Source organism: Desmodus rotundus, chromosome 3 (genome assembly GCF_022682495.2).
Source record: "Desmodus rotundus isolate HL8 chromosome 3, HLdesRot8A.1, whole genome shotgun sequence".
In the NCBI taxonomy this organism is placed as follows: Eukaryota; Metazoa; Chordata; class Mammalia; order Chiroptera; family Phyllostomidae; genus Desmodus; species Desmodus rotundus.
Genome location: NC_071389.1, coordinates 6,724,371 through 6,747,842, shown reverse-complemented (window position 1 = coordinate 6,747,842; position 23,472 = coordinate 6,724,371). Strand labels below are relative to the sequence as shown.

Here is a 23,472-nt window from a genome sequence, read left to right as displayed (position 1 = left end):
GCATTTCTGCCGAACTTCTAGGGTTCTGCAGACTAGGATCTGAGAACCTCTGGTGTCCTCGTAAGTGAGGAGACAAACAGCAGGTAAGACGCAGCTACTGGGTCTTCACAGACAACCCCAGGACCTGGAGCCAGGTGCGCCTCCTAGACAGGGAGTCTGTCCTCCTCTGCCGACAGAGCGGGGACTACAGGTTGGGCTCAGATTAATAACTAGTGAAAAAGGTGCCAGTGATGCAAGTTTCCTATTCATAGCCCTGTTGCCTAAAAATACCAGAGCGCTCCCCGGTCAGAAGTAAACAACCCGCAGAAAGAGCCTGGGCTTTGGAGTCCGAGGCACCTGGGTAAGCCCCGCGTCACTTGCAAAGTATCGCAACAACTCTCAAATCTCAACATGCTTGTGTTTGAGATGGGGATGAGGTTCATCCACCCCTGTGACGAAATGAAACAGTATACACAGAATCCTCAAATGAAGCCTCTTATTTCCCTGGCCAATCTCCCTGGAGTCCAACTCCCCACGCTTCCAAGCAGAACACCGTGGACGGTGACGACCCATCTGGGTGTGAGCTCCGCCAGAGCAGGGCTATTCCTGCCCACCCCCAAATCCTGCCACCTAAATAACCGAACTGCCGGGCGTGGGCCCGGCTCAGCAGGCTGCCCGTCTCACCTTCAAGGAAGGTGGCGCTCTCTTGGATGTAGGCCCCCAGCTGCTCAAAAATGCCATTAATCTTCTTCTTGGCAGTGACAAAGTGCTTGAGTGGAGAAGCATTCACCTCAGCCATGTGTCTCTTATCCTTCTTGACTGTGACAATGGAGTTGCATCGAGAGAAGAACAGGGACATTGCGCTGCAAGAGAAGACAACGTGAGCGAAGCCAGGAACACCCGGCTCAGGATGTCCCGCTAGGGGTATGGCAGGGTGCGGGGAGGAATTGGGACCAGTGCCGGGGTCCATTGAGAGCACGGGGCCCTCCAGGACCAGATCGGGACTACTTACACAAAAGCCACATCCCGAGAGTAGGAAGGGACCTTTCAGGACACTAGGACCACAGTGTGGGCACTCAGACTCTGGAGCCAGGGCCCGAGTGCAGGCCTAGTGCTGGCTGCCCCTCGCATTCCTCACTTCGGAGAGACGGGGAGGACACGGCAGGTGACACAGAGAAGCCCCTGCCTGCGTCTGAGGCGGTGCAGCATGGCAGAGACCCCGCCCGTCTCCCAGACCTGAGAGGGCGCCGAACACTGGCAGCACTGGGAGCAGCATGCCGCTCAACTCAATGACTCCCCCGGCCCCGCCACTGTGCTGCCCAGGCCCTGCCGGCCCTGATTTCCTCCCACCGCCTCCACCATCGTGCTGCCCAGGCCCTGAGTTCTAACAGATTTTGGTTTGGGGGCAGAGCGGGGGGAGCACAAGGAAGGATGATCTTCAAGGGAGAGGTCCATAATTTACTTAAAAACTTTCACCGGTCTCTCTCTATCAATGTGTGCCCAGTAGAAAGTGTGGAAACTGAAGGCAAACGAACCCATAACCCCACAGTGAACAAAAGAGGGGCTACGTGGTAACTCTGACAAGCTCAGTGGCCAAAAGTAACCTCACGATTTTTATACACTATTTTAAGAACATTTTTCCAGTGCTGGCTGGTGTGGCTCCGTGGAGTGAGCGCTGGCCTGAAAACCAAAGGGTTGCCGGTTCAATTCCTGGTCAGGGCACGTGCCTGGATTGCGGGCAAGGTCCCCAGTTGGGGGCATGTGAGAGACAACCACACATTGATGTTTCCCTCCCTCTCTCCCCCTCTCTCTAAAAATAAATAAACAAAATCTTTAAAAATATATTAAAAAAACATTTCTCCTGTATGTCTGCAAGCATATTAAAATAGTCATGGCTGCAGTATAAATTACATCGGCACCCCCCTTTTGTTGGATGTTGTCAATTTTAAGTTATAAATAAATCTAACGTGATCAAAGAAATAAGTAAAAAGGAGGTAACCTCGCAGGACGATCCAATGACACGGCCCTAACTGGGCAGGTTAGGGCGGGCAGTCTCCTTCCTCGGTAGGTCAATCTTTGCCTTCACCTCTGTTCTTAGGTATCTGGGTCAGCATACCTTTGAAGCACTCGCAGGGGAGCATACATCTGCTTGTGCGAATACCATCTCTACTCACTGTAGATGTTAAATGTTAACTATCTGCCCACCAATGTAGAAGAAGTATGCATCTCTCCATTTTACTTTCTATCCAATCAGAGCTTTGCTCTCCCCACCCCCAATCTAGTCTGCCACCAATGGATTTCACGTACTGGTCCTCACGTCCCCTCCTTTCACTCCCAACGCACGGCAAGCAGCGCAGACCCCTCTCAGTCTTGCTCCAGGGCAGCCCCTGCTTTGGCTCTGACTCACTCTCGCAAACCCCTTGTGCGGGTCTGGGAGTTCTGACGCGGGCACCGCCACCCGGGATAAGCACCGGAGACATCCGTGCACCGCCACAGCCTGTCTCGGCGTGGCGGCCCTACTGCTCTCACTCAGTCACACACATCTTCAGGGCCATCTTGTCCAGAGAGCGACAACGTGTTATGGGCTGCAAGACCTGACTCCAAAGCCCTAGAGATCTTTGGCTAAAGTCAAAAGGGCAGACAGATTGGAGAAGGTGGCACCCAGATGTGGTTGGGAATCTCTGGTCCCAAAGCAGACCGCTCCTGAGAGACCCCACAGCAAAGAGAGCTACTTCCCGGCACAGCCCTCAGATCCTAGCATGTCAAAGGAGAAAGGCCCCTTCGAGGACAAGGCGTAGAGTGTGCAGCTGTGTGGGTGCGCCCGACTGCACCCTGCTGAACACCCAGCAAATTCCTGTCAACCACTCCCTCTCCAGCAGCCCTAATCCCAGCGCCGTCAGCCCTGCCCCCTCCGCCCCCCAACACACACACCAAGCTGTCTGCCCTCTCTCTCTCTCTCTGAGAAGAAGAAAAAGAAGGCGTTGCTCATGAGTGAGCATATTTGAGAAACTTGCAAAGGGTGCCAAGGGTGTTGAGTAAGCTCCTGAGAAGCAGGAACACCCAGAAAAAGCAGATTTAGTGTAAAACCTGAAAGCTGGCCCTTAAGAACTAACCATCTCAAAGAGCAGGCAGAAAGACAGACAGACCCACAGGGAAATGGGAACCCATGTGTTTTGCCCAGAGCTACAAACAACTTTGCACCATTAACGATTTCTAGGGAGACAGGAGAAGTGACTACACGTCCATTCCTCCCCCTCCTCAGTGAACACCACGACTGTGGGAGACTGTCTCAGCGTGGAGGCCAAGGGCTTCACTGAGCGGGACTGCAGAGCCCTGGGAAGGGCACTGGGAAGCTGTACCACTGGCCACTCCACAACTGAAAAGGAGAGCGTGCTGAAACCAGGCGCACTGGGGCCCAGCACTGCGGACCGTCAGAGAAACAGGGACGCACGCACGTGAAAGAGGAAAGCCTCTGGAGGAAGAAGAAAGGGATCTAAGACGGGGCGTGATGCAGCAGTGTAGAGGACAGACTCTGGACCGGCACAGCTGGGAGCAAATCGAGCTTGGTCTGTCTCTGGGCTACATAAACTTGAGAAGGTTACTGAACCTCAGAGCCTTGGATTCTGCCTGTGTACAATGAGCGTGACACACAGACTGAGAAGACTAGGGATGACACAGTACAAGCCCAAAGGTAGCTCTACACGTTACATAACGCATCAACAAACTCAACGGCAAGGTGACAACACCCAGCCTTCAGGGAAGGGCCAAAGCAACCCCACAACACACCCACAGCTCCCCACCTGCTGCCGCGAGGATGGAGTAAACAGGTCTGCTCAGGGGTGAGGATCAGCAGCGCTCAGCCCCACAAGCGACTTGCTTACAGGCAGCAAGTTCCCCGAGATCAGCGGGGCTCGTGGAAGCAAGTGCTTTCAGGTTCTGGTCATTGTTTGCAAGCCCAAAGGATACGAACCCACAAGTGTTAGTGTTCAGCGAGTGCAAGATTCAAAGGCATGCGCACTAGTGAAAGTTCGACGTTACCAGGTCGACTGAGACTCCAGCTTGTCCAGGAGCTGACCTGCTCTCACCACTGCCAACGTGCAGCCGCATGCCCCAGCCCAAATTGCTCACGTGGAACCTCTCACCCCTATGAACTCGGATTTCTCTGGTTCTGTTAACTCCCATCTGAGATGCCATGTTTGTGCTGCACACACTGCTTTTGCCCGCACTCCTCTTTCTTTCCCTTTCACCCATTTGACTCCAACTGTCCTTCTAGACCCAACTCTAGTGTCACCCCCTCTGTGAAGCCTTCCTTGATGTCTCCATAGAGAGCATGTAACCTTGCCTGACGCTTTGGGTTTTTGTTGCACTCCGTCTCCCTGTCTAATCTATGAGCTTCTAGAAGGCCCGTCTCTGACACAGAGCAGTGACCTATTTCCATTTCTACCTTCCTCCCCGACGACTGTGAGAAACACGGTCTGAACTACGGGGAGTACCTTCTTACCCTCCCATCCCTGGAATACAAACGTACTTTTTTCTTAAAATGCAGCTTTTACGTAAGCATCTGTTTCTTAGTATTTGAAGCTCAGGGAGTCAAGACTTGCACAATTGGTTTCAGATTCCAGAATTTAATTCTTCCAAAGAGAAAGCTAGACATGCATAGGTGTACGAATGGATCAAAGTTGCAAAATACATGCACACAAGCCAAGATAGGGCCCGTCCTATCTTGAGGCTTCGCCTGCTGGCTTCTGAGCCTTCCCGAGTGGTGGGAGGCGGCTGGGTTCCTGTTCCTCCTCTGGAAAGCTCTGATAGTCCCTACTTTACCGCAGGGCTCACCGCGGCATGTGGGGCCGGTCCCCCAGGCATAGCTGGGCCCGAGTCCAGCTCCAATACCAGCAATACACTGTGCTTCAAGAAGTTGTGACTGCTGCAAAGTACTCTTAAAGTCACGGTTTCTGACAGTTTACAGCAGCATTTCCCACAGTGCAGGCCACAGCACTCCAGTGCACCCAACGGTCCATGCAGAATCAGTTTGTACAACACTATACATACGCTTCAGACCCCTTCCACTGGAGGCCATGAGCAGAGGAAAGACTTTGGGAAGCAAGGTCTGTTGTAAAGACACTAGTTTAACTACATACTAAAGGCAGCCTTTCAAAAACGTATCTGAAGAAACCTTCTTCTATGTCACAGTTTTCAAAACCCTGAGGATCACATTTTGGGTCATTCACGCTGGTAGTCTCCCACTCCCACCCCGAAGAACTGCTGGGGGCGCAATACTACCAGATTGTTATCACTGCTAACCTCAGACCAGAACCAAACCCAATTCTGAACTGAAACTATCAGCACTCCAAGACAATCGAAAGCTTTGCCTCAACTTCAGCCATTAGTGGAGAAGTATTAGGTGTCTTGGGTGTAGGGAAAGCAGCAGCAAAACTCACTGCAGGGTGTGTCTGGATCCCAAGCACAGTCCCTGGATCCACACCACCTCCTTACCCAGGTTTATGTACAGCAACTCCTAGCAGGGAAAATAAAATGGATCCACCGGACCGTCTGCTGGCACAACTGGAGCAGAGGAGAAGCTGAGAAAGTGAAACAAATGAGTATACAGGCTACAGGAGGCAGAGCTAACTCGAAGAAGAGCCGTGATAAGGAGCCAATCTCTGCCAGGCAAAGCGGGGGAGGGTGGAGCCAGCACAACAGAGAACAAACACGGAAGACTAATTCTTCAGAGAGCCTCAGAGATGCCAGCTACTCTCCACCTTCAACCAGGCTCTCTCAGCAACCAGTGCACCCCTCCGTGGAAGTAGAAAGGACAGTTTTTCAACACAGGTTGGAAAACTCCAGCTCTGTGCAATGACCCCACCCAGGAGACTTGCCACTGGACGACTAACAACAGCGTGTCCCTTTCCACTCAACCCAGATCCAGAGTTCCAGACGTCACAGCCACCACTTACTTTTTGGATGGTGAGAGACCTTCACCAGGTGGGCATCATGGACGTGGCTGAGTCAAAAAGACGAGAAGTATTTCTGTTCTCCTCTGTCTGGTCTCAGGTTGAGGCTGGCTACTGATTATGTTAACTCCACCAGTTCCAACTTTGGAAAGAAAAGGGGACAAGTCAACAGACAGCAAAAAACAAAACAAAACAAAACAAAACAAAACCAGGTGTGCAAAACACGCCTAATCAGGTGTAAGGCTAAACAAACTCATCCCGGAGGGAAGCTGACTCAGTGAGGCAGTACTGAGTGAACTGTGAAGTGCCCCACGGGAAGAACCCAACCGGCAGGTCAGCGGCCAATCCCAGGTGTGCGCAAACGCATACTCAGCCAGGGCGGGCCAGAAGCAGGGGCCCTGGACGAGGGGTGGGAGGAGAGGAGGGAGCACAGCCTGGCACAAGGACTGGGCCTGAGGGCTATGGAACTGAGGACTCGAGAGAGAAGGGTAGGGATGAGGAAAAGAAGTGGAACTTAGTGGAAATCTACATGCGCCAGATGTAACATGTCTTACTTAATTCTCAATTCTGTGCTGCAAAGAGAAGCTTGGCATTCAATGAAGATACCACCTCCCTTTGACTCCAAAGCTCACTTGGTTTCAACCACGTGAGAGGGGCAATAATCCGAGCCCTTTCTGGGAGGAGAGAAAGGGCGAAGAGAAATTAAAGAAATAGGGCGATGAAAGATGACAAGAGAGGGGAATGAGCAGTTTCGGCTTCACGCATCCAAACAGCTAATTATTCGGCATTCTCTGTGTGTCTTCTTTGTGAGTGCTAGGTCTACAGTTCGGAATAGGTAAAAACAAAAAACAGGCCATGCCCTCAAGGGGCTTACCGTCTCGTTTGAAGTCAAACAAGTACACAGAAAACGATACGAGAGTGTAGTAAGTGCCCAAAGTAGGAGAGGTCAGCGCAGGGCGCTACGGTGAAGAATGCCGACACTCATCCCATGCGGAGTAAATGCTGGCTAACAGAAGGGACTGGGTAAGAAAAGGTAAAAAGGCAGGGGTTGAAAGGTGGCCGTGAAGCCGGAGTAGGCGGGGGCCACGAGGAGCCTCAGGGGACCCCGCCTTGATTCCCGCCCCGTCCTCTCAGCGCCCAGGAGGGGCGGACGGCGAGGCCAGAGCGTGGAGATGCCCGCCCCCGTGCCTGAATCTGTAACCTCAGGGCCCCCAGCATCCCACCGGCTTGGGCCGGGGTGCCCAGGACTCGCCGGGCTGGGCCGGGTCCGTCCCCACCACCCCGGCGTTCGCCCTCTCACCTTCACCTTCCCGGCCTCGCGGCCGCCATCATGCTACCAACGTCATCCGCGAGCGCCAGCCGAAGGAGAGGCGGAAGAAGGAAGGACGCGCGCGTCACCCGCCGCTGCAGGTTTGCTGCTGTGTCCCTCGGCGAGTCGTGGGACTCCGAGCCAGCTGGTTGAATCCTACCGCTTTTCATGGGAATGAGGTCCGCTCGCTCGCGCCTGGAGAGGCGTCTCTGCGCGCTCCTTCGTCGGCCCCGCGTCCCAAGCCGATTACGTAAGCTCTGGACTCCTGGGGCCTCGTGGGGGCTGTAGTTCCGCCGGGAGCCGGGCTGGGCTGGGGTGGGCGGGGCCTCCAACTGTCAAAAGGACAACGAAAACAAGGGTGTGGATTAGAGGTTCCCGCTATTTCCTTGGTGGCGCAGAACGTGATCCCAAGGCCTCTGCTAGGTCTGGGGTTTAAGCTTTCGTTTTGTGATTTTAGAGAAGCGCACGCAAGAGGACGGCAGGAAGCACGTTGGGGCCTGCTGCCCTTGAATTGACTTTGAGAAGAGCAGTAATAGTCACTGAGCTGGTACTTAACATACCTCATTTTATTTAACCTTCCCAACAGGTCTAGGAGGCTCAGAGAGATCACCCCAGCTCACATACGGCAGATCACTGGAGCCTCATTGTGTGCCAGGCAGGAGGACTCAGCAATAAACAGGTCTCCTGATGGCCTCAGTCACAGCAGGTTCCCTGGTATGGCAGCCACTAACCACGTGTGGCCCCGGAGCCCCTAGTGTGAACTGAGATGTGCTGTAAGACTTAGTACCCAAAAAGTGTAAGTGATCTCATTCTTTTTTTGTATTGATTGTGTGTGAAAGTTGTAAACCAAAAAAGGGGGTTCTATGGAAAGTAACCTCACCAGGTGATCTGAGCATAAATTCCTAACTGTGCCGGTCCTGGTGGGTAGTCACACCCCAGGCCTACAGCTACTTTACTGAGAGGCTTATCTTTGCCTTAAGCAAGCTGTGTCCCTTGTTAACACACCTTTGAAATGCCCCCTTTCTGACCCCTCAAGAAAGCACATAATCTCAACTATTCTGTGATCCCGTTCCCAAATTGCTTCCTCCCACCTTCACGTAATCTTCCTCATATTCCTGCCTTACTTTCAAATGCCTAAAAGACGCCAAACTGTTAGTCTCCAGGTCATTTGAGGTCTTCCTCTCTGGCACAGTTTGAGGTCTTCCTCTCTGGCTCACATACAAAAAAATGTCTCTACAAGTGTGAATGCTTCTCACGTAGACAAAGTGATAATATTTTGGATAAATTGAGTTAAATAAAATATATAACTAAAATTAAGTTCACCTGTTTCTTTTTACTGTTTAAAATGTGGCTCCTAAAAAAATCTAAAATTACATAAATGGCTTGCTGTGATATTGTGGTTTATAGTAAGAAATATATATATTTGGTCTTCGTCTACTGTTCCTGGCACATAACTCCTGAAATCCTTATAATTTGCTGTTTAAAAACCATAGGAGCATCTTTTGTTACAATGTTTACTTTTGTCCTCAGTTCCTGGAAAAGCTCTGAAGCTATGCAGATAAAAACAAGAAAATTGTGTCTTTTGTTATTTGTAACAAGCCCCTTTCTTTTTTAAAATATTATTTATTTTTTATTAATATACATATGCCAATTCTAATAGGTTTATTTATATACACATTTTTTTGGTACTGATGTAACAAGCCCCTTTCAACCACATCTGAGATGATGTTAATGAGTAACTTTCGGAAAGCCTGTAAGGATAGGAGCTGGTTACCATGGGAACCAATGATATGATTAGAGGGTTGGAACTTTCAGCCTCACCACTCTCTCAACCTCCTGGGAGCAGAGAGGAGCTGGACTTGACTTGGTCACTAATGGCCAATAAATAATTTAATCAGTCATGACTCAGAAATGAAGCCACCATAAAAATCCTTGAATTGTGGGGTTCAGAGAGCTTCTGGGTTGGTGAACACTTGGAAGGGCTGGGAGGGTGGTGCACCTGGAGCTAGCAGGAAACTCCTCGCCCCTTCCCACGTAGCTAACCCTATGCATCTCTTCCATTTGGTCATTCCTAAGAACCCGAGAAGGGGGTTGCGGGAATCTGGTTTATAACTGATTAGTGTGGGAGAGGAAATATAATTTTTCCTCGTACCCTTTTAAGTTCTTCTGGGTGGACTAATAATCATATTAGCATGAAACAGATTTACAGGAGAAAATGACCACATTTATTACTTATGGACAGATGGGACAGGTAAGGCTTATATGAGCTGAGCAGAAGGGTGGGAGTTGTGATCTGGGACTTCAATGTGCAGGAATTCATGTGGAAATAGAAAGTAAATGTTTAGGAGTTTTGGGGGGAAGGTCCAAGGTTCGTTCTGAGCCTTTGTGTCTTAAAAATAACCAGCTTAAATCTCAAATTTAAATGTCACTTCCTCATTGGGGTCTTCCCTACTTCTCATTTTAAAACTGTTCTCCATAAACTTACACCTGCCTCAGTCACAGAAGTCTTTTTATATCCCACAAGGGATTGTCAATACAGTTATGTCCTTTATCTCTTAGCATATAACCTGAGAGATAGACCTGCCTCCTTCCCTACTCTATGCAAATAGTAACCCCCCCTCCTCCCAAAAAAAGAGCTTAATCAGTATCCCAAAAGGAATATTTTCGGTGGCAAACTCTGCTTCCCCTCACGGGCCAGCAGCCTGCATTTGTGATGAGTGTTTGAAGGGGGAAGGGCAATCTTGTGGGACTGAACCCCTAACCCGTTGGATCTCCTGCCATCTCCAGGTAGATGGTGTCCAAATTGAATTAAATTTGTAGGACACCTTTTTGGTGTCTGCTGAGAACTGGAGAATTGTTTGGTGTGGGGAAAATCCCACACATCTGGCAATCACAAGTTTCAGAAGTGGAGTATTGCGTGAAGTGTAAAGGGAAACAATGGAGTTTCATTTCTCCTGGACAGCGCTGGTCTGTAACCGTGGGACAATCGTGCCACAAATACCTCAGGAAGCAAACTGGTCCCCACTGGATCTACCAGCTTATCAGTTCCCAGTGAGGCCAGTCAGAGGAACGCTGCCCTGCCACACAGCCCTGCATAAGCCAGTAGCCTCGTGTCCTCAGAGCCAGACTCTGGACCATGAGGCACTGCTTTGGGGTGTGGCCAGGCCTCTGGGACTTGGTTCATGTCACACGCTGCCTTGTATGCCTCCCTAAGGACATGGCCAGTTCCACGAGGGCAGGCACTGAATTCCACTTCCTTTCCCTTCTTTGGCAATCTTGCCCAAGCCAGGTGGAGGCCTGGAGGTCCTCCTTCCTAAACATTTGTCCTGTCCATTCTCTCCTGCCAGCTCTGTCACCTGCCTGGATGGCTGCAGGAGCCTCGGAATCGGCTCCCAGCCTTCTAGTCTGGCCCTCCACCCTGCACTCCTGGGCTCCTCTCCTCTTCAAGCTGTGAGGCCCCCCAGGACAGGATTGTCCCAGTCTGGCTAATGGTGCTATTGGGGGAGGGGTGCAGGGCAGGGGGTGGTGCATTTGCAGACTTTTCTCTTCGACGTTACCTATTTCCATTTTGATAGTGGGCTGGTGTTACATTTGTAATCAGAAAAAGACAACAGAACACCGCCCCCCCACACACCCCTCCTATATATTGGGTTGGCCAAAAAGTTTAGTTTTTTCTGTACAATGGCTCTAGTGGTGCTTAGTTGTCTTTAACGTCACTTGAGACAATTCTGTTAGATTGTATTGTGACAGCTGTCATATCAGCGTGCCTTAAAGACTTTTCAAAATTGGTGAATTTTTGTGTAGCCATTTTAATATTGAAGATGGGAGAAAACACGCAACATTTTTGGCACATTATGCTTTATTATTTCAAGAAAGGTAAAAACACAACTGAAACACAAGAAAAAGAGTTGTGCCGTGTGTGGAGAAGGAGCTGTGGCTGATCCAATGTGTCAAAAGTGGTCTGTGAAGTTTCTTGGTGCTATTGACATTTTGGCCAAATAATGGCCTAATAATTCTTTGCTGTGGGGCTGTCTGACACATTGGAAGATGTTTACCAGCACCCCTGGCCTGTACCCACTAGAAGCCAATAGCGAGAAATAGCTGATATACTCAAAATATCCAAATCATTACAGTTATTAATGAAAATGAAAAATGTGTTTTATTTTACAGAAAAAGCTAAACAGACTTTTTGGCCAACTATATATATATATATATATATATGTAATATTTATCTATCTGTCTACACACACACACGGATCAGCTCAGAAGGGGCACCCAAGATTACAGATTAGGAACAGTTGCTTCTGGGGAGAACTGGGCAGGCTGGTGACAGATGAGAAAAAGATCCAGATTTGTGCCATTTGAATTTACCACGGGCCCACTTAAAAAACAAAACCTTAACTTTAGCAGACATATGCAAAACCCCCAAAGGACTCCAACTAAATAGTGAAGTCCAACCCTCCTAGGTAAACTCCAAGTCCCCTTAGCCTGAGAACATGGGCTTTGACAATCTGACCCCTCCCTCCCCACCCACATCAGCCAGCCTGCATTCTCTGACCTCACCCATGGGGGCCTGGCTGGCTCCAGCCGCCTGACCTGAAGAGTCTCTGTCTGCCTAATGGAAACCTCCTCCCCGACCAATGCCTGCTTCAACAGCACCTGCTCTCAGGCTTCTGTCTACTCAGATTTCAGCCCAGGCAATCCCTTATTGGAGAGAGGAGCTGTCCTGTGCATTATAGGATGTTTAGAAGCATCCGGAGCCTCTACTCACTAGTGACCGGTTGTGACAGCCAAAGATGCCTCCAGACATTGCCCAATGCCCCTTGGGGAGGCAGAATCCCCCTTCGCTGAGAAGCATTAGGTTAACACAAGCCACTAGTCAGTCTACCCTGTTCCCCACAGTGGTTCTGACAGCACCGTGGCACACGGGTCCAAGGTGGACTGCATTTGGTTCTTTCTGCCACTGCCAATTACAGGGCACCTGGGGACAGGGACCAGGTTGCTGCTGAAATCATATTCAAATCTCTGTCCCTACCACTCACCTATCTGACCTCAGGCCAATTTCGTGACCTCTCTGAGTCTACATTTCCTCGTCCATAAAAAGGAAGTAACATCTCTACCCCAGAGCACTGTGTGCTGAGTGCCTGGCAGACACAATGGCCAGCCCACAGCAAGGGGTGGATCGAGGCTAGCTTTTGTTATAATAAGTGCCCTGAGTCGGTTAATGCAACAAGAAGTCTGTCCAGGGTATGGAGGGGCCACCAGAAGTTTGGAAATTCTCTGTTCTCCGATGTCCATGTTTGCAGGAAGGGTAATCAGCGAAGGCTTCAGGGAGGAGGTGACCCCTGCTGCAGAGGCTGACAGATGAAGAAGCGTGCCCGAGGCAGCCGGTGCCCGGCTCACACATCAGGGTTTACGGAATATACAAATGACACCAAGATCACGTGCCTTGTTTGCAAAACACAGACCCCAAGCCTCCTAACTGCCTTTCTTGCCAACCTCGGGCTCTTGAGACCTCTCCCTGCAGACACTAACCCTGACATGCGCACACTCACCCACCCAAGCATCTCCCACTCCATGGTTTGAATAACTTTTAATAGAAACTCTCCTGTTTCCGTCTGTCCCGCTCTCCAGAGACACCCGGGACGGGGTGACGCAGTACAGTGTGTGGACATATCACCCCCCTCCCCCCAGCAAGGATCAAGTAAGGGAGGGGGCTGTGACATCCATGCCTCTCCAGTCTTCCTGAGGCTTGCTGAGTCACTGTCTCCAGGGGACAACGTTTTGCTCGATGACAAGAGCTGGGAAAGAAGGGGCTTCAGGCGTCCCGGGGTGAGGGTAGGACTTGAATCTGATCCCGGTCTCTGAATGTATCCCGAAGTCTGGGAGAAGCTCTGGGGTGTGGCTCCGTGCCCCTAGAGTCTCTCTGGGCAGCTGGGGAAGCCCGTTCTGCTCAAGTGTCGTGGATGGAAGAACCAGAGGCAGGGGCACCGGGTATTTCAGGAAGACAAGTGAGCTGGTGCAATGCTGAGAAAGTGAACCACGGCCTCTCCCGGGGCTGGGTCCAGAGCACCAGGCAAGCCCCAGCCAAGGTGTCCTCGCCCCTGGCCTTCAGCCTGGTCTCTCCGACGATGGCTCCAAGAGCAATGGGAGGTCAAGAACCTGGAGGCTGGACCGGCTTCCCTGGGACCCCAAGGCCCCAGAGGCTGCTGGGCAGTAGTTGTTGGCAGAGAGGAAAAGGCCCGAGGTGGCTGGTCCTGGCCAATTAGGGGTCGACGAAGGACACAGAGATGTAGCGGGTGCCCTTGGTGGTGGGGAGCCCCTCATGGTAGTGTGTGAGTCTCCCGGGGTGCATGAGGGCCCAGCCCTTCCGTGGGGCCCGGACCGAGCAGTTGTAGCGCAGGAATCGACAGCCTCCGCCCTGGGAGACAGGAAGTGTCAGTTCCCCAAAAGGAAGTGTCAGCTCCCCAGCAGGAAGTTAGGCCCTTCCCCCACCACCCCCTATTCTCCCATGTGAGCCCCCAAAGCCGAATGGCCCTCAGCACAGCCTGCCTGGGACGCCTTGTAGAGTGACAGCTACCGGCTGCCTAAGCAAGTCACTCAAGAGTGATCAGGAGTCAGGCAGCCCTGGGCAAATGTCGGCCACAGCCTTTACTAACTTGGGACCAACGGAGCCTCAGTTTCCCCTTCTGGGAAATGGGCGTTAAATTGCACGGGGTGGTGAGAATCAATGAGAGGATATGAGTAACAGCCTAGGGCCAGCTTCTCAACCTGGCTCTGTGGATGTTTTGAGCCGGATAACTCTTTTCCCTTAACTGTGGGAAAATACACATAACACAAACTCTCCCGTCGGCAGTTCCCGACTACGGGTGAGCGGCAGTTCCGTGGTGTCAGTACCTCACACTGTTACTCAGGGTCAGCCCTCCGGGCCAGACTGTTCTTTCTCACGGGGACTCTCTGGGCATCCCGGCCTCCACCCGCCAGATGCCAGCAGCAACCCCAGAGTCGTGGCAACTGAAAATGTCCTCAGATATTGCCAGTGTCCCCTGGTATATTGTCAACTCTCAAAAAACATGTGTTTTAATGAACGTCCTTCACAGTGCCTAACCCGGGACTGAGTCCCCAAAAACTCCTTTAAAATAGCAGCTTATGAAGTGAATGGATGGATCGATGGATAGATGGATGGGTGGATAGATGGATGGGTGGATAGACATGGCTCCACGGCTGAGCACACCTAGAGGCCTCCCTTGGGGCCCTGAGGTCCCCAGAACTGCTCCCACCTCCCCCTCCTGTCATCCTGGTTTCCCCAGATCTCCCCTCCAGCCCCCTGCCTGCGCCCCACACCCAGATGAACCCCTGGTTCAGTCACGCCCAGAGCAGCCCTCTTCCAAGGATGACGCGGACCCTGCACGCCCTGGTGCTCACGGCTACCTTTCTGTGAGCACGCACTGTACGAGCGCGGAAGCACCTACCTGCGTGAGCTCACTTCCACCTGGCAACTCTGTGGGGGGCACTCTAAGTTTTCCCACCTAAGATACGAGGAAGCTGAGCTGCCAAGAGATTGCCTGTGGCCCCAGAGCGAGGGGGAGGCAGCACCAGGTGCGGGACGCAGGCTCCAGGCCCCCTGGGCCCTTGCTCTGTCAAGTCCACAGCCCTCTCCCTCCTGCTAAACTGTGCTTTGAGCAGCCCCCCCACCCCCACCCCACAGGAAGCCTTCCCCACGGACCCGGCACCCCTCCTCTCTGGTTCTCTAGCTCTCCAGGGCTCGCCTATCCTGTGTCTGATTCAACCCCCCTGTAAGCTGCTCACCAGCCAGCCCTCCCTCCTGCCTGCTCCCTGGGCCAGGGGGGCCCCCACTCACCTCATAATCCACCCCGACCCTGTTCAGGGCGATGTTGATGGTGAAGGTGGATGCGTCATGGTGTGGCACCAGTGAGGGCTGCTCATCTGGTTTGTAGCGGACAACAAAGGCCAGGTCGAACTGGGCCTGCGCCAGGGAAGTGACACCGGGAAGCAGCGTTAGAGGCAGTGAAGGCCAGGAAAGGCAGGGGTGTGTGGAAGGGCCCCTCATCCAATCTGCAGGAAGGTGGGCTCCCTGGGGGCAGGTCTGTCTAACCCTGGGTTCTCCAGTGCCCGGCACAGAAAAGGTTCTCAATAAAAATGTGCGGGTGAAGGGTGGACCTGGAGAGCAGTATGCTGAGTGAAATAAGCCAGTCAGAGAAAGACAAATACCATAGGGTTTCACTCACATGTGGAATCTAATGGGCAAACTGAACTAACAAGGAGAATGGGGACGGACTCAGAGATGGAGAAAGACCAGGATGACAACGGGGTGGGAGGGGAGGTTAGGGGCTGGAGGGATCGAGGAAAAAGGAAAAATGACTCATGGATAGGGACACCAGTGGGATGATTGCGGGGGAGACGGGGGAGGAGAAAAAGTGGGTATAAGGTGATAAATGCTAGTGGAAAAAATACAATAAAAAGTGTGGGGAGGAAAGAAAGGACAGAAGGGAGAGAGGAGGATAAGGAGAGAGGGACGAGGCATGAAGGAAGGATGGAATGAATGAATCTAGGCTGGTGGGTCCTTTGGGGCAGGGCCCAGGCACACCCAAAGGCCCAAAGCAGGTGTTTGGAGAAAACCACGGGAAGGAGGAGGTCTCTGGGTGAGGGGGGTACAAAAGCCAAAGTGGCCCCCAAGTGACGGAGCTGAAGGCCAGCCTCTGGAAGGAAAGGGTGTGCTGGCCAGCTGACTGGGGGCTTGTCTATCTGGTAAGTGGGCATAGGAGTCACCGAGGCAGGGGTGAAGGACAATGAGGAAGGACTTGAATGGTCCCTGGTGATGTCACAGGCTAGAGGCAGAGTGGCCCCACCCCCCCTGGTCCCAACACCTGATGGGAGGAGACTTCGCACTAGCCAGCACGGAGACCAAATATGGAGGCCTCTGCCCAAGCTGGGAATGCTTCTCTTCCCTCCCCACCAGCCCCTCTCCAGACACTCTGCCCCTGCCCACCCCCCAAGGTGTCCTGGCTGCCCCGCAGGCCTGCCCACCCTGGTGTAGTAGCCGGGGTAGAGCTTCTCTGTCATGGGCGCGATGTACTCCACCAGGAACTTGTGCCACTCCCGCTCAAAGCTGATCTGGTTCATGTGGATGTCGATGGTGGGCACATTTTCGTAGCCGCCCTGGATGCGGCTGTCCTGGAAGCGACCCAGAGAGGGTGGTCAGCAGAATTCTAAGACAGTCCCTGACTCCCAAAGCCTGCCTGTCTAATCCCATCCCTTTGGCCTTGAACCTGATGGGATAAGGTCAGGATATAGGGCAAAAGGGAAGGGGTTTTGCAGGTATAATGAAGGTCACTAGTAAATTGACTTGGGTTTAATCCAAGGGGGGCCTATCCTGGGAGAGCCCTTTAAAGGAGGATCTTGAAGAGAGAGAAGCTTCCTGCTGGCCTGGAAGAAGCAAGTCAGCACAAGCACTACCGCTGCAAGGGATGAATTCTGGCACAGGAGCTTGGCACAGGACCGGAGTGACAAATGAGCACCAGCCTTGGCCGACACCTGGATGGCAGCCCTGTGAGACCCTGGGCACGGGACCCAGCTAACCCACACCCAGACTCCTACCCCACAGAAACCCGGGCATAATAAATGGGTGTAGTTTTGAGTGGTCAAACTTGGTGGTAATTTGTTGCACAGCATAGAAAACCAACGCAGAGAGCCACAGGTCCCAGGCCAGCCCAGTCGCTGGGGCACAAGGGTTAACCAGACCCCAGAAGGCATGGGCTGTGCCCGTTCCTGGGTTCTGGAGATAAGCTCAGTCTCCACAGCACGTGGACGAGGCAGGTAGCCAGAGCCACAGATCTGTCAGCCGCCAGGTCAAGGCTGGCCGGTCTCTGAGACACACTGGCCCAGGGTTACCGAACTTCCCAAGGTGAGAGCAGGTGTGGGGTCCCTCCTTCAGCAGAACGCCACTTGCTTCTGCTGTCTGATGAGTCACCTCCTAATTCTCCCTGGTCCACACTTGCTCATTCCTCCCCCATCCAATGTCCAATCTGGCGGGGTTTGGGGGGGAACTCCCTCCCTCTAATAACAAACCAGGAATTGGAAGTCTAGCACCTTAAGATTAAGGCAACTCAAGACACCCAGTGGCCCTGGCAGCTTGGGGACCAGCACCCCATCCCTTCTCTCAAGCCCCCTACTCCTGAGTGCCTGCAGTCACCTCCGCCAGCACCCCCCTCTACAGAGTCTCAGAGAGGTTGGCTAGCATACCAGGAGAAGAGCCCAGAGGGCAGGCACAGGTGGACGGGTGCCCCCTGCCCCGTGCCTGGGAGCCCCACCTTGTTGTCCCCCAGAGACCACTGGCCGTAATGCTCCATCTCCTCCACCAGCTCGTCACAGGCCGTCTCCGTGAAGATGGGGAACCAGTAGACGTCCGGGCATGGCTGGGGAGGGTGGGGGCTCCGTCACAGGGGTCTGGAGTGGCACCACCTCATCCCCCGCCCCCATCCCATGGCCCTCTGAAGAAGGAAGTGCAGCGCAGAGCTGGCCAAGGTCACAGAGCTACCAGGGCCAGGGCCAGAGCTGCCAGTCCATGGACACCAAGGCAGCAAAGGCCCACTGGTTTGGGGGGAAGCAGAGGAACACCCTTCTCACTCCAGGTCCACAGTTGAGACCACATTTGGGGATGTTTTTCTTCCCCTTTCTGCCTGGGTCCCCAGCTGGCAAGTGCCAGCAGAAGGAAGGGCCCCGCCCCTGCTGCCCATTCCCTCCAACGTGCCTCCGCTCCTCCCCCAGCTCAGCTAGTTCGTTCCTCTGTCCTCCGGCCCCCGCCCTCCCTCACAGGTGTCAGGTATAAATCCCGTAGCTTTGTTCTGGGGTGTCGCCCAGTCCTCACCATCTCCACCAGCTTCCCCGCCAGTGCCTTGGTGTAGTTCTTGTGGATGTACTTCTCCTTCCAGTCCTGTGGGGCGGGGTAAGCGGGCTGGGGTCCTGGGGCCTGGCCTGGGCCAGCGGGACTCACCCCGCACTCAGCCCCATGGGCTGCTCCAAGAGGGTGTTCCTCCCCCCAGGCCACGCACGTTGGAAGAGAATTGTGCATGCCTGCAGGAGCCGAGCTACACCTGTGCCCGCTGGGTGCGTGACTGTTGTGTGAGCGCAGAAGTGCGCCCATGGGAGCCGGTGTTTGCCTGTGTGTGCGTGTGTGCGCATGTGTACAGGTCTCTGTAAGGTGTCGGCACATGCCCATGTCAGCCAGGAGCTCACAATGTCCAGGAACACTGTCACAAGGTTCTCCCCCTCTGAGCGTCCCAACACCCTCAGGGGCAAGGCAGGCAGGGACAGTACACCCGTTTTAGAGCTCAGATTACTGAGGCCCCAAAGGTTGAGAGGCTCAACGAAGTCACAGCTGATGGGCCTCTGACTCCTCGTCCCTTGTCCACTAGATGGCGCTGCCTCTCCAACTGTCCTCTCCCAACCCTAGCCCGACAGACCCCCTGCGGTGGAGGGAGGCAGGTGGCCCCCAGGGCCCCAGCGTCATCAGGCTCTAAGAGGGAGTGACTCAGGCTACATCCATGGGGGTCCCTTCTGCTCCTGCCCCTCACCACCCACCCAGGGCCTCACCTCGGGGTTGTTGAACACCTCCCAGAGGTCATTGTGGAGGTGGGTGGTCTGGTAGTTGTCCAAGGATAGCAGGTGGCCGAAGGTGTGCCGGTTGGTTAGGAACATGAACACATCCTGGCGAGAAGAGGCTGGGATGAAAGAGACCCGACCCCCCCCCTGCAGCAGCTCCGCAGGGTGGGCCCGCCAGCAGCTTCCTCCGCCCACCAGCTTTGAGTTCATGAGATCCGGAACCCATTACACGAGTAAGAGTCGATCCATGTCCCCAGCGCCCGGCCCAGACCTGACACTGGGGATGCAATCAGGGAAGGCTTCCTGGAAGACTGAATGGGAATGAAAGAATGAATGTGCACAAGGATGGAGTTCCGATCCTGAAGTTTGGGGCACAGGGGAAAACATCAACATGCTGTCACATTAAAAAAAAAAAAAAAGCCACAGCCCTGGCTGGGTGACTCAGTTGGTTAGAGCATTGTCCCGATACAGTAAGGCTGTGGATTCGATCCCCCGTTGGGGCACATACCAGAAGAATCAACCAAGGATGAATGCATCAAGAAGTGGAACAAAAAATTGTTCTCTCTCTCTGCCTCTCTCTTTCTCTCTCTCTTTCTCCCTCCCTCTCCTTTCACCCCTCTCTAAAATCAGTTAAAAAAATTTTTTAATAGCCACAAAAAAATACTGGATGGGGCACAAGGATAGGGTAAGGGTGTCTCTTGGGCACGTTACTTGGAGTATGTTTAGGTGGAAAGTTTAGTTTTCTTTAGGCGCTGCCGAAAATGTAAATAAAATAGGTGGTATGAAACTAAGTCTGCTAAAATGACCCCCACAGACCCCAAGGACCAGCCCACGTGCTAGTGTCCCAAGTGCCCCCACTGGGCCCTGGCAGCCTTCCAGTGGCCCTGCTGGAGCCTCAGGAGCTCCAGGGCCCATGGTGACAAGGTGGCCCACCTTCCCATCAACAGGGCCTCCTCCGACTGCCCGCCCAAGGCTGACCTGTTGCCGGATGTTGGCGCAGAAGGCCATGTCAGGGTCCAGCTTGCTGTGGTGGAACAGGTCTGTCTGTTGCAGCTCAGCCCGCAGGGCACTGCCCTTGATCAGGTAGATGTTTGAGATGTAGGGCACGTTCCAGACGCCGCTGAGGAAGAGAGAAAGATGGAAGGGGCCATTGGCCGGCGATGAGGGTTGTAGACTAAGGGTCAGGGACCAAGGGAAGGGCCCAGGATAATTGTTGGGAAGTCCCTCTCTGTGTCTGACTGCAGTCTTTCTTGCTTCAGGTTCAGCGGGAATTTGAGAGCAACACGGGGATGGCTGTGCTGCAAGGCCAGGAGGAAGATGGATGAGGGTGCCCCATCCCACAGGTACTCACACACGCCGCCCCTGAACAATGTCCACATAGTCCTCAGAGCGAGCATAGTAGCCATCTGCACTCAGTGCCCCCCAGAAGTTTGACCACAGCCTCCCATGGCGGGTCATCAATGGGGCGATGACGTTCCTAAGAAAGGGATCATGTCAGAGGGGTCCCTCTGCCCACTGGGAATTTGGGCCAGAAGGGTGGGGAGGGCATTTCAACCAGCAAGCACCTCCCTGGGGCAGGGCCTGGAGTGGGGTTTGGCCCTTCTGAACCTGCTCCCTCCCACAGGAACAGAGGGTGGGAGGGGGTGGCTTAGGGCTTGTGGCAGGGAGGGGGAACATCCTGGACCAAGATGAAGTTGCCAGGCTGGAGCAAGCCCAGGGCAGTAGGTGAGGCCAAGGCAGGGGAGGAGGAGAAAGGCAGGGGAGGGCACCCAGCCTGGGCCCAGGCCTATCACGAGCAGCGAGCAGCGCTGGGCCAGGATTCCTGCTCTGAGGGCCCACCTGCCCGCCTGCTGCAGCCCACCCACAGCCTCACTTGTTCTGCTCAATCAGCAGTCGCAGGATTTTGGGCTCAGTCAAGGCCACAGCAGCATCCACACTGAAGTAATAGGTGCAGCTACGGTCCTGTCGGCACAAGTCCCTACAGGCAGGGAGGTGCAGGGTCAGTGGGGTGGGGCTGCAGTGCCAGCCTCCCACCCAGGATCGTGGAACCTCACTGTCCACCCCCGTACACCAGCTACTGGTCAAGGGCCTTTGGAGAGGTCGGGCCGGCCCTGCTGCAGGTTGGGACCAGCTGCCTGGAAAGTCCCTCCTGATTACAAGACCCAAACCCTGATGCAGATCCCAAACTCTCAAGATGAAGGCCCAGAGCGTGACAACCGGTATCAAGTGCCCTGAGAACCCCGTACTGGGGACAGCACGGCCCACAGACAGGTCCCTACACTGCCCAGGGCCAGGGGTAAACTGGTTCTGCCTTCTGGAGGGCGGTTTGGTAACTTGTACCAAAGCCTTAAAATTTTCCATTCGTTTTGTTCATCTGCTCCAGGGCTCGGGAATCTACGGTCCATGGTCCAAATCCAGCCCCCTGCCTGGTTTCGTGTGGCTCGGGAGCTAAGAGTGTTTTTTACATTTGGAACTGGTTGGGGAAAAGAATCAAAGTAAGTCGCATGGAAATCATATGAATTCAAACTTCAGTGTCCATAAATCAGATGTGGTTGGAGGCCAGCCCTACTCACTGACACCTCACCAGCAGAGCCGAGAGGCTGCAGCCAGGCCCACGAAGCCCGTTCACACAGATTCACCATCTAGCCCTTTATGGGAAGTCTGTCGGCCCTGGATCGGGACGGCCTAACCCTTCCATAGTCAACACAAATTACTTGTTTGTTTGTTTGTTTTAATAATATAGGGGGAGGGGGCGTAAGGGGGCTAAATGGTAATGGGAAAAATATAATATAGATTATCTATTAAAAAATAATAATAATAAAGGGAAAAATGAGAGACTGTTTCTCCAGCTGTCAGCATCTATGGACTTCCGGCCCTGCAGTCCTCTCTCTCTCTCTCTCTCTCTCTCTCTCTCTCTGATTTGCTTCCCAGACTCTAGGGGTGCTGCTCAGCCCCACCAGCCGCAGGGCGGAGACCTTGTCCCCCTCTGACAGACGGCAACGCTGAGGCCCAGGGAGGGGCAGACCACACAGTCCTCTGAGCTCCTGTCCCCAGTCTGGCGCTCTGACGCTATCCACAGCCCCTGTGCCCACCACTGACAGCAGAGATAACCCTGGGCCCCCAACTCACGCGCCCATGTTCCTGGCGTCAGCATTGGCCACCCGCACCTCGGGGCCCACCAGTTTCACAGACTGGTACTCGCCGCCGTGCTCCGCCAGGAACTGCTCCACCTGAGTCTTGTGGTGTTTTTCCTGGGGGGGGGGGGGGTGAAGATGAGGACACAGGTCCCACCTAGGGACCGCAGCACCTTCTGCTACCGCAGGCTGGTCGGCTTCATTCCTGGCACATCCCTGGCCACCTGCTTCCCTAAATTCCACACCTCTGCCCGTGCCAGCCTTTGTGCCTGGAGTGCCCTTTCCTGGCCACTCTTTGACCATCCTCCCCTAACCAGGCCAAGCCCACAGTCCTCTTTCGAGTCTCTGTCACCAGCAGGGCACCCCCCAACCCACAGGTCCCACTTCCCAAGTCACTGATTCTGCTGGCCTGGGGTGGGGCCCAGGATCTGCTTTGTTACAAAACCCTCCAAGTGATGTTCAGACCTTGCTTTGAAAAACAAAGCCCGGCCCCGGGGCCCCTCCCATGGGGAAGCAGAGAGAGCAGGATCTTTAGAACCAAACCCAGGATTTAGAATGAAGCCCAGCCCTGCTACAATAGCTGTGTGGCCTTGGACAAGTCACTTCACCTGTCTTGGCTTAAATCTCCTCTTTTGTAAAAAGGGAGGGCGAACCCTGATCAGTGTGGCTCAGTTGGTTGGTTGTTGTCCCACAAAGCAAAATCTCGTTGGTTCGATTCCCTGTCAGGGCACATGCCTGGGTTGCAAGTTTGGTCGCTGGTCAGATTGCATATAAGAGGCAACCAACAGATTGATGTTTCTCTCCATCTCCTTCTCCCTCCCTTCCCCTCTCCCTAAAAATAAATAAATAAAATTATTTTTTTTAAAGGGAAGGGCGATCATGCCTCCCTCATAGGGTCATCATCAGGAGTCAACAAGTCAGACAGAGCACATAGTAGGTCCTCAATTACTGCCTGTGACTCTTCTCTTTTTCTACCCAAAGTCACAAGTCATGGGTGCACCTCTTGGTGTCTCCAGGGAAGCTGGGAGCCTCCCAAGGGCAGCACCTACGTCCTTCGCCTACTGGCATGCGGCACAGCTGGATCAATGTCTGGGATGCAGCCAGAGAGCTGAGCCGGGTGTGGGGCCCTGGGTCCCTGGGGGTGGGGTGTAGGCTGTCTGGGCTGAGAGGTCTCAGAAAGGGGTAACCCTAGATGGGGCAGCTGAGAAGACTTTAAGAAGACAAGGAGCCTTGAGAGCAGGCAGGCCTTAAAGAGTGTACCAGGGCTCCCAGTTAGGGACACGGGGAGAAGTGAAGGCTGAGAGGTGGGACTTTATCTGGTGAGGAAGGAAAGGCAGGAAAGGAGGGGGACCAGGAATTCTGATTCCAGGCCTACTCCCCACAGTGCAGCAGGCCTCCGGGCCCTCCCGATGCCCCAGAAGATGCTCAAAGAATGAAAACCAACTTGACTGTCGTCCGATCAAATAAGGAAGGACTG

General features: G+C 53.6%; 2 protein-coding genes and 1 long non-coding RNA gene across 5 annotated transcripts in view; 1 reads left to right on the top strand and 2 right to left on the bottom strand.

Moving 5' to 3' along the window:
* The window catches only part of MFN2 (mitofusin 2), a 27,080-nt gene extending 19,710 nt beyond the window's left edge, over positions 1–7,370 (bottom strand). The window contains exons 1-4 of one of the 3 annotated variants that reach the window (XM_045190532.2): positions 7,231–7,370; positions 5,934–6,072; positions 5,473–5,558; positions 664–842 (exon numbers count right to left, since the gene is read on the bottom strand). In XM_045190532.2, the coding sequence (XP_045046467.1) occupies positions 664–838 (175 nt within the window). In that variant the 5' untranslated portion in view covers positions 839–842; positions 5,473–5,558; positions 5,934–6,072; positions 7,231–7,370. Of the gene's footprint in view, positions 1–663; positions 843–5,472; positions 5,559–5,933; positions 6,073–6,484; positions 6,610–7,230 lie in introns of those variants that run through there. The other 2 variants (XM_024554237.3, XM_053920025.2) reach the window with 2 other exon arrangements.
* LOC123479111 (uncharacterized) lies at positions 7,357–21,772 on the top strand. Its single transcript, XR_006654620.3, has 4 exons — positions 7,357–7,489; positions 7,826–8,035; positions 20,121–20,204; positions 21,245–21,772. It is a non-coding gene; the product is annotated as an uncharacterized lncRNA (long non-coding RNA).
* Positions 12,818–23,472, bottom strand: part of PLOD1 (procollagen-lysine,2-oxoglutarate 5-dioxygenase 1) — a 23,958-nt gene continuing 13,303 nt past the window's right edge. The window contains exons 10-19 of the mRNA XM_024554235.4: positions 21,991–22,112; positions 20,735–20,839; positions 20,213–20,338; positions 19,840–19,981; positions 18,853–18,966; positions 18,128–18,193; positions 17,571–17,675; positions 16,288–16,434; positions 15,101–15,226; positions 12,818–13,660 (exon numbers count right to left, since the gene is read on the bottom strand). Of these exons, the coding sequence (XP_024410003.2) occupies positions 13,505–13,660; positions 15,101–15,226; positions 16,288–16,434; positions 17,571–17,675; positions 18,128–18,193; positions 18,853–18,966; positions 19,840–19,981; positions 20,213–20,338; positions 20,735–20,839; positions 21,991–22,112 (1,209 nt within the window). The 3' untranslated portion in view covers positions 12,818–13,504. The remainder of the gene's footprint in view (positions 13,661–15,100; positions 15,227–16,287; positions 16,435–17,570; positions 17,676–18,127; positions 18,194–18,852; positions 18,967–19,839; positions 19,982–20,212; positions 20,339–20,734; positions 20,840–21,990; positions 22,113–23,472) is intronic.